Raw genomic sequence first — 15,316 nt, forward strand, 5'->3', positions numbered from 1 at the left:
GACTGTCGTCGTAGGAGAAGTCACACTGCAGAATTATGTGCCAAATCTTCTGACACTGCCAGAATTTCGTCTGAGGTAAAATTTGATCGCAGCGCTCATTAATCGGCTGCCGGTGAACATGTCAAACTAACGGCCAAAGACGTCAGATTTTAGCCTAGGATCAGAGGAATCTTTTAGGATTTGCTAAATTTGTCTCAGACGGCCAAATCGAGGCCAAAATCCCAGTGTGCACCCGGCTTAAGATACTACAGCGCACTACAATAAAGAGCTGCAATTGTGATGCAATACAAAGCAGTGACATACACTCACCTTAAGGATTATTAGGAACACCATATAATACTGTGTGTGACCCCCTTTCGCCTTCAGAACTGCCTTAATTCAACATAGCATTGCTTCTACAAGGTGCTAAAAGCATTCTTTAGAAATGTTGGCCCATATTGATAGGATAGCATCTTGCAGTTGATGGAGATTTGTGGGATGCACATCCAGGGCACGAAGCTCCCGTTCCACCACATCCCAAAGATGCTCTATTGGGTTGAGATCTGGTGAGGGCTATTTTAGTACAGTGAACTCATTGTCATGTTCAAAAAACCAATTTGAAATGATTCAAGCTTTGTGACATTCTACGCAGTGCACACTGCGAAATGATTCAAGCTGCTGTTGTCCATTATCCTGCTGAAAGTAACCATCAGAGGAAGGGTACATGGTGGTCATAAAGGGATGGACATGGTCAGAAGCAATGTTCAGGTAGGCAGTGGCATTTAAACGATGCCCAATTGACACTAAGGGGTCTAAAGTGTGCCAAGAAAACATCCCCCACACCATTACACCACCACCAGCAGCCTGCACAATGATAACAAGGCATGATGGATCCATGTTCTCATTCTGTTTACGCCAAATTCTGACTCTACCATCTGAATGTCTCAACAGATTTTGAGACTCATCAGATCAGGCAACATTTTTCCAGTCTTCAACTGTCCAATTTTGGTGAGCTCGTGCAAATTGTAGCCTCTTTTTCCTATTTGTAGTGGAGATGAGTGGTACCCGGTGGGGTCTTCTTCTGTTGTATCCCATACGCCTCAAGGTTGTGCGTGTTGTGGCTTCACAAATTCTTTTCTGCATACCCCGGTTGTAATGAGTGGTTATTTCAGTCAAAGTTGCTCTTCTATCAGCTTGAATCAGTCGGCCCATTCTCCTCTGACCGCTAGCATTAACAAGGCATTTTCGCCCACAGAACTGCTGCATACTGGATGTTTTCCCTTTTCATACCATTCTTTGTAAACCCTAGAAATGGTTGTGCATAAAAATCCCAGTAACTGAGCAGATTGTGAAATACTAAGATCGGCCCGTCTGGCACCAACGACAATGCCACGCTCAAAATTGCTTAAATCACCTTTCTTTCCCATTCTGAAATTCAGTTTGGAGTTCAGGAGATTGTCTTGACCAGGACCACACCCCTAAATGCATTGAAGCAACTGCCATGTGATTGGTTGATTAGATAATTGCATTAATGAGAAATTTAACAGGTGTTCCTAATAATACTTTAGGTCAGTGTACATGAACGCAAGAAAATGCTGAGGAGGTGATTTTTAAAACCACATGATGCAACACCAAGTATTCCATTCACAAGAAATACCTACTTCCTTCTCAGCATGTAAACACCGTCTGCCAGTGTCAAATGTTTGTTTTTCCATTGAAATTATTTTCACAGTTAATGGTCTAGTTATTAGACTAGAACAGTACAGAGTCCTTGAAGGGACGGTGGAAAAATATGAGATGAGAAGAAAAATGTGTTCACTTGCCAATGTTTTGCTTTCCCCTAAGAAACTCATTTTGCTTGCTAAACCAAAACCTCAACATCTCATATTTTTTACTTCACAATGTCCCTTTAGGTGCTCCGTATAAAAGATGAAGCAATAGGGGAAAGTCTAAAACAAAACTAATGAAAAGCATTTTGAATACGCATGAATGCCAGATGGACATCCACTCTTTCTCAGAATATTTGCCCCTCTGAATGTTGAGTTAGGCAGTTTGAAGAACACATGGATTTGGCCCTTTCTTATAAAGCTGAGAAGAAAAGAAAAAAGAAGTAGAAAGAAGAAGAGGAATGGAAACCATTATATGTTGATCATCAGAAGTGCATTTACTTGAATAAATATTAGGATTACCTATATCTCATGAGAAAGTTACCCTCTCCATGACAGTCTGAAATGTTTTCTCAGAATATTTGCCTTAAAAATGAATGACAGAATGTCAATGTTCAGGTCAATGGGGATCATGGCTATAAATAAATAAGAATGTCAAGGCAATATTTCTAATGAATAATGAGTTTCATTCTGTTCCTCACACAAAGCTACTATGTCTTCAGATGTTTTGAAATATGCACACGCTCACTATAAACCCTAATGCTCAAAATAAATAATTGTTTGAGTCAACTCAAATTAAACAAATAAGTTCAAACTAATTAACTTTTATTTATTTAGATAGATAGATAGATAGATAGATAGATAGATAGATAGATAGATAGATAGATAGATAGATAGATAGATAGATAGATAGATAGATAGATAGATAGATAGATAGATAGATAGATAGATAGATAATATTCTAAAAAAATAAAATAACCTCTTTTTCCTTTTTGTAGTGGAGATGAGTGGTACCCGGTGGGGTCTTCTTCTGTTGTATCCCATACGCCTCAAGGTTGTGCGTGTTGTGGCTTCACAAATTCTTTTCTGCATACCCCGGTTGTAATGAGTGGTTATTTCAGTCAAAGTTGCTCTTCTATCAGCTTGAATCAGTCGGCCCATTCTCCTCTGACCGCTAGCATTAACAAGGCATTTTCGCCCACAGAACTGCTGCATACTGGATGTTTTCCCTTTTCATACCATTCTTTGTAAACCCTAGAAATGGTTGTGCGTAAAAATCCCAGTAACTGAGCAGATTGTGAAATACTAAGATCGGCCCGTCTGGCACCAACGACAATGCCACGCTCAAAATTGCTTAAATCACCTTTCTTTCCCATTCTGATAGATAGATAGATAGATAGATAGATAGATAGATAGATAGATAGATAGATAGATAGATAGATAGATAGATAGATAGATAGATAGATAGATAGATAGATAGATAGATAGATAGATAGATAGATAGATAGATAGATAGATAATATTCTTAAAATAACTTGAAAAATGCACCTCTAGACATGCACTGAGCAAGTTTTTTTTGTTTTTTTTTTAGCTAATTTCAACTTGCAGACATGAATAAAAAAATTAGAGCGGCATATTATTAAAACCTGTATTTTTCTCTGTGTTTACACAAATTTGAAGCTTGCATTTTTATAGTTTTTTGTAGACAATAAATTACTTTTTAAAGTTTACCTCCCATAAATATCTTGTCTGGCTTTCACTAGACCAAGTAAAAATTTTAAGTATGAACATTGGTCTGGGGAGTCTGCTCTGTATTTTCTACAGCAAACGAGGCGTGATAAACAGGCATAGTTCAAATGACTCTGAGCTGGTTAAGCTTGTGGTTGTTTTCAGAGATGGTAACCGATGCATTTATTTTTGTGCTTCAATTGAGTAACCTGTGCCACAAAACTTTTTACCTCTGTAGCAACAGTGATATGTGCAAAATAAATGGTTAATGTACAAAAAAAAAAGAAAGAAAAAAAAAAAAAAAAAAAAAATGACTCTGTATGCAATTGGATAGTCCTTCAACCAATCAGACCAATGATCTGTCGCTTCTCTATTCATCATCGTGTTAAACCCGCCAATAGCGGGCCAGGAGGATAAGCCGGTTTGTGATTGGTCCCTGCAGATTTGTAACAGAAGCAGGATAGAAAAATGTACAGGTTTCCAGAGCTGCAGGGTGAAATCGAATCGCTGGCAGATCAGGCTGGGTTTACCCAGTCTAATGAATATCTATTCATTTAGTCCAAAATCAGAATCAGGCATGAGGGTTCATCTTCAAGAAAACATGTCAAATTATAAAGACAACAAATGTATTAAACATGAAAATTAACACAACAGAAATAATATCAATCGTATTCAATAGTTTATAATAAAATCCAAAGTATTGTATCTCATAGATAGTATAGAGGAAGAAGAATCCAAAAGAAGTAAGATATTTGCAGAATGAAAGGAGAGGTAAAAGAGAAGCAGCAGAATTGAATAACAAAATAATAGCAAATAATATATATTCAGGAAAACTTGTGTTTTGGTCTGATAAGAAAACAGACTTATCCATGATGTCATACAGTCAAATGGCAAAGGTATACAAAAATAGATGGTTTCAGTACAAAAATATTTGTCACCTTTGAGACAAATGTACACACAAATGTACATCACATAATCAATTCTAAAGAGAAAATACACCCTCTCGATCTTAAAGTAAAAAAGAGAGTGACTGAAACAAAGAACTGAAACCCAAAGCTCAAATTCAAGCTTGAAGACGACACTGGTATGGACATTGTAGACCACTTCAAGTATGATTATTTAAAATGTTTTTGTGTTTTCACTTGTTTGATGGAATGTGATGTAATACTGATTGATGCTAGCTTTAAATGATTTGTGTTGAACCATTATTTGAATTGTGTTCTTTAAGGTCAATATTATAATTTCTTTGAGTTAAAGTATTTGATTGAATTGATTAATTAATTTGATGGTGAACATGCTAAATGTTTGTTTACATAATATCTTTATATTAATGGTTTGTTTGGTCAGTCTTTTTTAAAGGTTATCAACCTTGATGGGAACTGCAAACAGAAGAAAATAGAGTTGAGTCGATGAGTTGTCCTCTTGCATCCTTCAAAGTTTGAGTGCCATTTGCAAGTTTGGGCAGAGTTGAAAAAAAGACTTTGGGAAACTTGACACACACCAAATTTCTTAAATTTAGAAACTAATCAAAAATATAGAGCATATAGTAGAAAATATATAAATGATTAAAGAAATCAATAACATGTAAAGTTTATATTTAATGATGATTAAATAAATACATACACTATATTGCCTTTATTATAAAAGACATGGGCCGAAACGCCTTTTTGAGCCAAAAAGGCAAAATGCCTGCCTTTCAGCACATGAACTTTAATAACATCCCATTCTTAATCCGTAAGGTTTAATACAGAGTAGTCCCACCCTTTGTAGCTAACAGTTTCAACTCTTATGGGAAGGCTTTCCACGAGGTTTAGGACTGTGTTCATGGGAATTTGACAATTCTTTTAGAAGCACATGTGTGAGGTCAGGCACTGATGTTGGACGAGAAGGCCTGGCTTGCAGTCTTCGCTCTAATTCATCCCAAAGGTGTTCTATCGGGTTGAGCTCAGGACTCAAGGGGTCGTTCCCACAAAGTAGAGAGCATGAAATTGTCCAAAATGTCTTGGTATGCTGAAGCATTATGAGTTACTTTCACTGAAACTAAGGGCCTCTACCTCTACAAAACTAAACAAACACACACCATAATCCCCCCTCCACCAAACATTACATGTGGCACAATGAAGTCAGGAAAGTACTGTTCTCCCAGAATCATCTATCGGATTGCCAGACAGAGAAGCGTGATTGGTCACTACAGAGAACAAATCTCTACTGCTCTATGCTCCATTCCATGAAGTTCTCTACACACTATTCTTGAGCTAATCTGAAGGCCACATGAAGTTTGGAGGTCTGTAGCTATGCTATTGAAATTTCGCGACTTCTGCATAAGTGTACAGCTCTTTGATTATACGTGGCCTACCACTTCGTGGCTGAGTTGCTGTTGTTCCCAATTGCTTCCACTTTGTTATTATTACCACCTACTTGAATGTGAAATATTTAGAAGTGAGGAAATTTCATGAATGGATTTATTGCACAGGTGGCAACCTATCACGGTACCGCTTTAATTCACTGAGCTCCTGAGAGCGACCCATTGTTTCACAAATGTTTGTAGAAACGTCTGCATGCCTAGGTGCTTGATTTTATACACATTTGGCCATGGAAGTGACTGGAACACCTGAATTCAATGATTTGAAGGGGTGTCCCACTTTTGGCAATATAGCTATCAGTGAATTAAGAAGACATTAATAAGATTCATAAAAAGGAATAATTATTAGAAGTCCTCAATCAAAAGAATAACTTAAATGATTCTGAATATGAATAATTTGAGTGATGCAGTCAGTATTATAAACCATAAAGGAGACAGGGGTATGTATTGTTTATCTTTGCTATCTGTATTTTGTTTCCGTGAAACACAATGGATATGGATTTAGCTGTAAATTAATTATATTTCTCTCCAACAAGTCCAGTTGAACATTATTAAAAAACTTTTATTATTACATGGTATAGCTCAGAAGCGCAACTGCATTGATTTAAGGAGCCTGATGGAGGTCATTTGAATTGAAATAGGGTATTTACGTGGCTGCATTAGCTATGTCTTTATAGCACATATAGCAACACCTTCAAGTAAAGAGGAAGTAAAGAGACTGTCATACTCAGAAAAGGCTGCATTACTGGTCCAGAGAATCAGCATATAGGGGATTTCTTTCAACACAAAAACTCCTTCACCGTCTCTATATAACGGAGTGCTGGCAGTTCACCATATACTCTCACAGCATACTCTTGTGTGGTTGATTATACCTGGAGAATGATGACCATCTTGAAGATTTCATTACTGTTTCTGATGCTGTGCTGTGCCATGCAACTTACCTCAGCTGGTGAGTGTCTGCTTCTGACATCTTTTTTCTTATTATGTTAAGCGTTTCAGGCTGCAGAATAAAATTTTTCAAGAGGAAACTTAAACAGTTTAGTTATTTCTTTGAAAAAAATGTATTTTAAAAACATATATTGTTTAAAAACGTGTTTTACAAGTGAATCATTCACATTTTCAGGTCCTCTGGCAAGTGAGGCTGCAAACAGTAAGTGCTGCTCTAAAGAAATCAGTTTCAAAATACCTCGGAGAGCGCTGGAGTCTTATTACTGGACAAGCAGCAGTTGTCCCCTCAGACACATTGTGTGAGTATCCTCCCCATAAGTTTAGATGTACACCTATATTGCTAACATTTACTATTTACTCACATTCATGTTGTTTTAATGTTTTCGTCTCTCATCTGCCATAGGTTTGTAACAAAAAGGAAAGAATTATGTGTGAAACATGATAATAAGTTGGCCCAGGTGTACATGAACCACATAAACAAGAAAAATGCTTCAGATTCACCAAAATGAAAATTTCTACATCTACACAGACATATTTCTATATATTACATAAGTAAAATTTCTAAATCAACCTGGAATATTGTATTGAAACATTTCAGTGTTATTATTTCATTGTATATTATTTGAATGTGTTGATTCAAATGTGTTGAGCGTTATTAATGACTAATATTTATACAGAAATTATTGCATATAGAAGTTGTCAAATGTTGTATTTACCATTTTATTTATTGCATTTACTATTTACTTACTTTTATATGTGAATGTTTTATTCGATTATGTCAGTTAACTTTTATTTCAAATAAAAAACATGTAATTTAATTTCAAACGGTCTTCCTTAATTTAATTTCAAAAGGTCATCCTATATATATATATATATATATATATATATATATATATATATATATATATATATATACAATACAAACAATTCATTTAATTTTACATTTCGCTATTTTATGAACAAAAGGTTATCAAAAATTTGAACTTTCATTTTCTAAAGGCAATAAAAACAAATATAATTATTATGAATATATTATTATGAATTATAAATTACAACTATTTGAATATTTCACTAGAGGGCACACAAACATTACCAGACCTATCTGAAGCCTTTCTCAGCCATCAGCTTTCAACAAAAAAATCTTCATTTGTGTTCCGAAGATGAACGAAGGTCTTACGTGTGTCCAACGACATGAGGGAGAGTAATTTTCATTTTTTGGGTGAACTAACCCTCCAACCGTTTGTCTGCTATGAGCGCGAGATGGAGAGAAAGGGGCGCTGAAGTAAAACCTTGCCCTATATTCAATAATCCGTTTCACATCATAGCACTGAAAAAAAAACCTCACTTGCTACTTCCTGTTCACTGGGACTTTAATGTGCCTAGTAGAAAAAGGATATTGTGTAAAATGCACTGAGCAGCTCGTATACATTTTTAGCACCTTTTAGAGGAAGAGGGTTGAGAGGCAAGTCGCTGATTCTACTCAGAAAAGATTGTGTGACTGGTTCAGAGAAGCATTTCACGCTTTATTTTCTGAAGCACTGTCTTGAATTTGATTATTGTAAATCGGAAAATCTCTCAGTTGCCGAACTACAGGATTGTGCTCAAATGTGAACTTTTTTTTTTACCTCAGGGTCACGACCCCCAAAAGCCAGTTTTGTGTGAAACCACATAAAAATATTAAGAGAATGAGCTTCACCACTGAAAATGCAACATATGTAGCCACAATTATGCTGTTTATACTTCTGAACCACTCTCAAATTTTTACTAAACATTTTTTTTTCTATCTCATTAAAGGTGCACTATGCAGCTTTTGTCTACTGGAGGGCGCCTATGCAAAACAAATGCGTAGTTTGATGACGCAAAGTGTGAGCGCAGCATCTTGGGAGATGTGGTCTTCTCATCACAGCCGGTGAAAAATAGGACTCGGGCAGAAATCACGTTCATGCATGCGGTTATTAACGTTACTGTAGTCTAAAGCAGAGCAGGACCGAGTGTTGTGGACCTGAGCAAAGCTGCTGGAGCGATTGTTAAACAAATACCCGCCTCGCGAATACCGGGACTTTTATTATGACGGGACGGGACTCATTTGCCGGGCGCCTGCACAGATCCGCTCTTCCGGTTATGATTTTTGAGGTAATGGAGCTCTGTTTATCATATTGGATACATTTAAGTGTGTTTAAAACGATGTTATGACTTTACTCCGTGCGTTCCCTTGTTCACACTGCTAAGAGTAAAGCGCTCCTGCCAAATAAAAGCCGAAACCGAGGGTAGCGCAGATATGACGCAATTGACAGGCGACTCTCTCAAATGCAATGCTGCAACGTCCCTGCCCTTAGTTAAAATAGAAATTTTCTCACAATTTACAAATAGTTGGAAACATCTGGGATATTGTAGGTACTCAACTGAACAAAATATATAACACTGGCCTAGTGGTTTTTGGATATTTTACTGCAAAAATACTACATAGTTCCCCTTTAAGAGAGATGGTGTGACAACAACCCTCACCACCACAGTCATGCCCTTGCCCTCCCTCACTGACCCACCTTCACTGCACCATACCCAGCATATCTCACTCAACGCATCACCCCTCCAAAACCACCCCAGCAACACTTCCTCCCATCCTGCCAAAGGAAGATGCAAAACCCAAACCTCAACCTTTATACCCCCATTATGGTTGCATTGTCCAGAAAACAATTTTCATTTAAACATTCTGAAACAGTTTTAAGTTCTTTATCTCTTTCTGACATATTGGATAACCCTTCTTTATATCAGCAAAACCGCATGTATGTCTAAAAACATGCCGAATCATATTTTGCTATAATGAACCCTTCACTTTTTCAGGTCCTCTAGGAAGTCAGTCCGCAAACAGAAAGTGCTGCTCTGAAGAAATCAGTTTCAGAATACCTCTGAGAGCGCTGGAGTCTTCTTACCGGACAAGCAGCAGTTGTCCCCTCAGACACATTGTGTGAATTTCCTCTCCATAGGTTTAGATCTATGGTTTAGATGTATATTGCTAACATTAAGTATTTACTCACATTCAAGTTGTTTTCATGGTTTCGTCTTTCATCTGCTGAAGTTTTGTAACAATTCATAAGAAACATCACTGTGTGAAACCTGATAATAAGTGGGCCCAGCTGTACATAAACCACATAGACAAGAAAAGTGCTTCAGATTCATCAAAATGCAACTATTGTATTTTAATATCTCACAGTGTTATTATTGTAATGACTGCTATTCTCGTGTTGAGCTCATTATCTGTTACCTTACTGATCTAAAGTAAACCTTATATAAGCTGTATTATTATTATTATTATTATTAATACAAATTTTAAATTATTTATATAATAATTAATTATTTATATAATTTAATATTTTGTTTGTTTTATTGTCAGTTACACTACATTTTATTATGTATGTCTACTTTACCTAATTTAGGGAAAACAACACTTTTATTATATTATTTCAAGTAGAAGTGTAACTAATATTTACCTCAAATATTTTAATTTAAAAATATTTTGATTAAAAAAGTATTGGATTTATTTCCTCCCACTGATGCCAGTGTTTCATCAAGCAAACTTCTTAAAATGCATCATGTAAATATTTTAGTTTTCCTTAAAAAACTAAAGGGTTATTTTTATGAACAAAAGTTTATCAAACATTTTAAAATATTTTTTTAAAGGCAATAATAGGTTAGTATTAATTAGTACACACCACAACTACTGGAGTATGAAAAAATTACACTAGAGGGCACGCGTTACAGATCAGAAACCGCTTGCAGCGTACTCTCCCAAATCTGTTGATAGCCTAATTAAAAAGTATTTTCCTTTTTTTCTTTTCCTGTCTGTGATCTCGATGCTCGACATATTATATATATATATATATATATATATATATATATATATATATATATATATATATATATATATATATATATATATATATATATATATATATATATATATATATATATATATATTATTTGCTTATTTAATTATTAATTTATTTTGTTTTGAAATGTTGCGTATGCATCTGCCGAGGCAACGTCAGATATAGCATCTTTTTCACTGTTCCTCCGTCCACGTGCCTGCCACTACAAATACCACAATCCATTGTAACAAATCCAGTGAGCCAATGAAATGCGAGAGTGGGCGGATTTGTATGACATCACTACAAGTGGCCAGTCGCTGACCAATAGAGGTTGATTTCTCTAGGAGGAGGACAATCGCCTTTCATGCTCGCAGCATTGTAACATTTTTCCCCGGCCGATGCTCGCATGCTTGTTTTGGTCCTGTGCACGTTTACCTCCCATAAATATCCGTTAATTTAGTCCACATCAGAATCAGGCGTGAGGGTTCATCATCGCTTCTGCACTCGGCCCTTTCTGAGTCGACTCATCTTTTATGCCTGATCTATTGGGATTCAGAGTGGGTGTTGTCACAGGACGATGATCGAGAGACCCGACTCAGCTGTTTCCAGCGTTGCAGTGAGTACATTATTCATGCATTTATCTAAATCTGTCCAGAAAATACATTTTAAGCACAGCTGGCTCATTGATTCATGGATTTGCATGGCGGTGGGCGAACTGATTCCTAATGTTACTGTCCCCTAATCATCTGTCTGTTATGGCAAGCCGCATTCACATTTATTGCTTAAAACTAACTAGCATCTATTTTTGATACAATTATTTCGCACATTTTTCAATGTTATGTTATTCAGAGTACATATTCAATTAGTAACTAGTACTCTATCATTACAAACAACTATTCATTTGCTGTTTATCACTATATAAATAGTGACTATTTCTTTGTTATGAGTGACATCGCAAAATCTCTGGTGATTTGTAGTTAAGGTGTCGACTATTAATAGTACTAATAAAAATGCAATTAGTTACAGTTATAATACTAGTTAGCAGTTAATCGCTGATATCTGAAACACATATCCCCATAGAGTTCAATGGCAAATATTTGCAATTTGGCAAATATTTAATAAGGTAAATGAATAATAATATTATGTTCAGTACTAGTTTATTAAAACAATTATAGTCCCTATTAGATTACTTTTAATTAATTAACAAAAGTACTATTCATGTAAAAAACAAAAACAAAAAAAACAGATGCTACAATATAACTAAATGTTGATATAGCTTACCATAATCTGGGGTTTTGGGATCAAAAGCTCACTGGTTCTTGTGTATTATTGATGATTATATAATTATTAATAAATGATGCCACATGCACTTCATCTCATGTAGTAAAGCACTGTACTTTCAGCCAAACCATGCAAGAATTAAGAAACAAACTTTTCAGAATCTACATTTTAAGTACATGGTACAATATCTGGTCCCAATTTTAGTGGTCTTAACTACTATGTACTTATGTGGGGGGGAAAAAGTAACAATGTTCATATCGTATTGCAAAACACTTGCTGAGATTGAGGTGGGATGCAGGGAAGGGTATGGGTAAGTTTAAGGAAAGGGTTAGGTGTAAGGGAAGTGTCAACAGTGTAAGTATAAATGTACAGAAATTATTTATGAATGTAATTACATGCAGGTATTTTTTTAAATGTAAGTACATTGTAGAAACATCTATATGTACACAATAAGTGTATTGTATTAAATTATTAATTAAAATGTTACTACATAGTAGTTAAGGCCACCTAACATAAAGTGGGTCTGTCATTTTAAAAGTGAACATACATTTTATTTCAGGCCTTATTGCTGTTGTGTCAGGTCCGACCATACACATGTAATAACACTAGATGCATAAAAATATGTTTTTAGAGTAAATTGCTGTTAATAGTTGTTTGGGGAAGCAAATGAGAATGGCAGGCTCTAAGCGTGATGCCCAGCTCTCTTGCTGAGTGCAGTGAGTGGAGATGCATTTCAATAGGGTTAGAGAGAGAAGAGCAGCCAAAAACTGTCACCGAGCATATATCACAATCCCGTCTGTGTGAACTTGAAGGAAACTGACTTCATACTTAAAATCAACATGGGGCTATTTGGGTAAAAATAAGTGCCTGGAAAAGGGAAGCATTTTATCTAATGCTTTGACGGTTACACATTTTAATGCTCCAAGTGCTTTTTGGCTCCACTATAGTTAAGGTCCTCATGTCAGCTGTTATACATCCTTCAAAGGATTCATGAATTGCACAAATGTTCAACCTATTATTCTGAATAGCACGCTTTTGAACACCCACACTCTTTTCCCACCTACACTATTTGCATCCTTCAATCTAACATTGATAGGGCTTCAGTAATCAATGATTTGATTCACTCATCTGGTCAGATGTTGTGTTGTTTCTCATGCTGGGCCATGACATCAATCTTACTGTTATGTAAGAGCGCTTCAAGAGGGAAAGCATGGAAAATGCCCTGAGCTGTTCACAGAGCGTGGCTATTTATAGACTGGTATATGAATTATATAGTATAGATTTGAAGAAGATGCAATTGCGTTTTGGGATGCGAGTGTCCATAAACAGAGGATTCGTATCAAATTCATTTTGATGCATTGTTCTTTTAAAGATATAGTTATTTATCCCTTAAATTCTGTTATAATTTATGCACGTCGTTCCAAAGCTGTATGATTTTAGGAATGCTCTGACATCAAATTCTGGCTGATGATTATTTACTGATGCCTGATGATGATTATTTTCTGAGAACTATAACGTACTATTCTATACTATTTAAAATTATTTAATTATGTTAAAAATTAAATATAATGATTAAGTTTTTCTGTCTAACTGTAGTGACAGTGACAGGATTTTTGTTTTGAGAGCAGCATCCAAGAGCAAGTCCAATATGGGGAAACCTGGAATCTCAAAAACTGCTTGCTGAACTTACAATAAAATAACTTATTTGAAATCAGCAAAAAAATCTGATATGAACTGTCCTATAAATGTTGTTTCATATGCTCAAATAGCTTTTCTAGCTTCTTTTTCAGGCTAGAAGAACCAATGTGCATGTGAAGTCCTAAGCGTGAGTCTTGGGTTTCTAAACACGGTTTCAACGGCAACAACATAACGAAAATGTACTGCTCCTGTCGTGTGCTTTTGTGGCCCAAACTTAACTTCCGGTAGATTTCAATAACAATAGAGGCTGCGTTATCTTTCTTATGCATTATCATCTTTCATTGTAATTTTGCAACATTATCTTAATTTACATGTTTTTGTTGTTTCAGCATGTTTATTATAAATAATCTCCCATTTCTGTCTGCAATATAGAGTAGGGGGGAAACACCCCACTAAAAGGGTTAGTTCACCCAAAAGCAAAAATTCTGTCATCACTTACCCTCATATCGTTCCCAAGCCATAAATATCTTAATTTGTGTTCCAAAGATGAACAAAGGTCTTATGGGTTTGGAACCACATGAGGGTGAATAATAATGACAGAATTAAAAAAAATAGTTTGAACTAACCCTTTAAGGACTGTGTAATGCCAGTTTCTGTACGCGATCACCTTTCAATAATGCAATGAGTCTGAATAACATGTTTCTTTGTTTCATAATATAAGACTAATGTTGGGAAACTTAAACTGATAGATAAAGTACCCTATTTGAGATTGATTGTACATGAATGCATCATAAAAATCCCGTGCTCTATGCACTGCCATTAATCAAGGTTAAATCGAAAGTTGTTTTACACTCCATAATAAAGGCCTATTACATACCTAATTTAATATTTTGCACTGAACATAAATCCAATCAGTTACTCAGATGGCGACCACTTGACATGATCAATTGTTAATGCGCCCTGTCCTGATCGACTGATGAGCCAATCTGCCTGATCAGATCAAGGTGATCGCATGTTAATGCCAAGTGTAAATTCACTCAGAATAAGTTACCTCTCTACAGTAGATTATTTCTGATAACAAGCTAAATAAATAACAAGTAAATTACATTAGACATACAGTCCAAGTTACATTAGACGCCGATCTCATATGCAGTCAGACTGGACATTTATAAAGCGATTAAGTCTTTTTGGAGAGCCAGATTCTGTTTTGCGTTGGTGTCATATGTTCTCTGCTTGATTGTTAATATTTATATCATGTTATCCAAGAATAGTACGTCAAAAAGGTATTTATACTGAGTAGTGCACCATACTATCCACTAGCCAGATCGATAAACAAACACAGACCAGAAGTTAACTTCGGGACAGGTGCGTAACTGTAGCAATGTGCGTGTGTCCGATAAAACCGTCTATTGGAACCGGAGCTTCTAACAGCAGCTTCAGTGATGCAATGACTTTACTAATCAGCGATTAACTCTTTATAAATGTATTCAGTGTAATTAAATTGTTAGTGTTTTTATTGATTGAGCATCAAGTGATGACAGTTAATCTAAATGTAAAAATAGGGAAAATAACGACAATACCGATAAATCAGAACAATTATCGGCCGTTAACCGATATGATACCAAGTACAATGTAAACATGCATCCCTAATGATTTTCTTTCTCCCAAGAATGATGACAAAATGTACATTTTTACATGAACCATATTATACACTGTTTCCCAAAGAGTCTATTGGCTTGCATTTGTGGTCATGATCATTCATTCAGGCTAAAAAGAGTTAACTCGCCCTGGTGATTCTAGCCCTCCCCGTTCAAACTATCTGCCTGTCTCTAAATGATCAGTATGGC

General features: G+C 35.8%; 2 protein-coding genes across 3 annotated transcripts in view; both read left to right on the forward strand.

Annotated features, from left to right (window-relative positions):
- Positions 1 to 6,472: 6,472 nt before the first annotated feature.
- Positions 6,473 to 9,975, forward strand: LOC137065025 (C-C motif chemokine 22-like). Its single transcript, XM_067436593.1, has 4 exons — positions 6,473 to 6,685; positions 6,860 to 6,983; positions 9,761 to 9,846; positions 9,962 to 9,975. The coding sequence occupies exons 1-4, from the start codon at positions 6,616 to 6,618 to the stop codon at positions 9,973 to 9,975; spliced, it is 294 nt and encodes a 97-aa protein (XP_067292694.1). The 5' UTR covers positions 6,473 to 6,615.
- A 906-nt stretch (positions 9,976 to 10,881) lies between these two features.
- septin15 (septin 15) overlaps positions 10,882 to 15,316 on the forward strand; it is a 36,174-nt gene continuing 31,739 nt past the window's right edge. For both annotated transcript variants that reach the window (XM_067437072.1, XM_067437073.1), the window contains exon 1: positions 10,882 to 11,166. In XM_067437072.1, the coding sequence (XP_067293173.1) occupies positions 11,128 to 11,166 (39 nt within the window). In that variant the 5' untranslated portion in view covers positions 10,882 to 11,127. The remainder of the gene's footprint in view (positions 11,167 to 15,316) is intronic.

This window comes from Pseudorasbora parva, chromosome 25 (genome assembly GCF_024679245.1).
Source record: "Pseudorasbora parva isolate DD20220531a chromosome 25, ASM2467924v1, whole genome shotgun sequence".
In the NCBI taxonomy this organism is placed as follows: domain Eukaryota; kingdom Metazoa; phylum Chordata; class Actinopteri; order Cypriniformes; family Gobionidae; genus Pseudorasbora; species Pseudorasbora parva.

Excerpts from the sequence above, each read along its gene's own strand:
- LOC137065025 (XM_067436593.1), top strand. The coding sequence starts at position 6,616 with ATGATGACCATCTTGAAGATTTCATTACTGTTTCTGATGCTGTGCTGT. Across the intron at positions 6,686-6,859 it reads CATGCAACTTACCTCAGCTG|GTCCTCTGGCAAGTGAGGCT; the intron begins GTGAGTGTCTGC and ends TCACATTTTCAG. Across the intron at positions 6,984-9,760 it reads TGTCCCCTCAGACACATTGT|TTTTGTAACAATTCATAAGA; the intron begins GTGAGTATCCTC and ends CATCTGCTGAAG.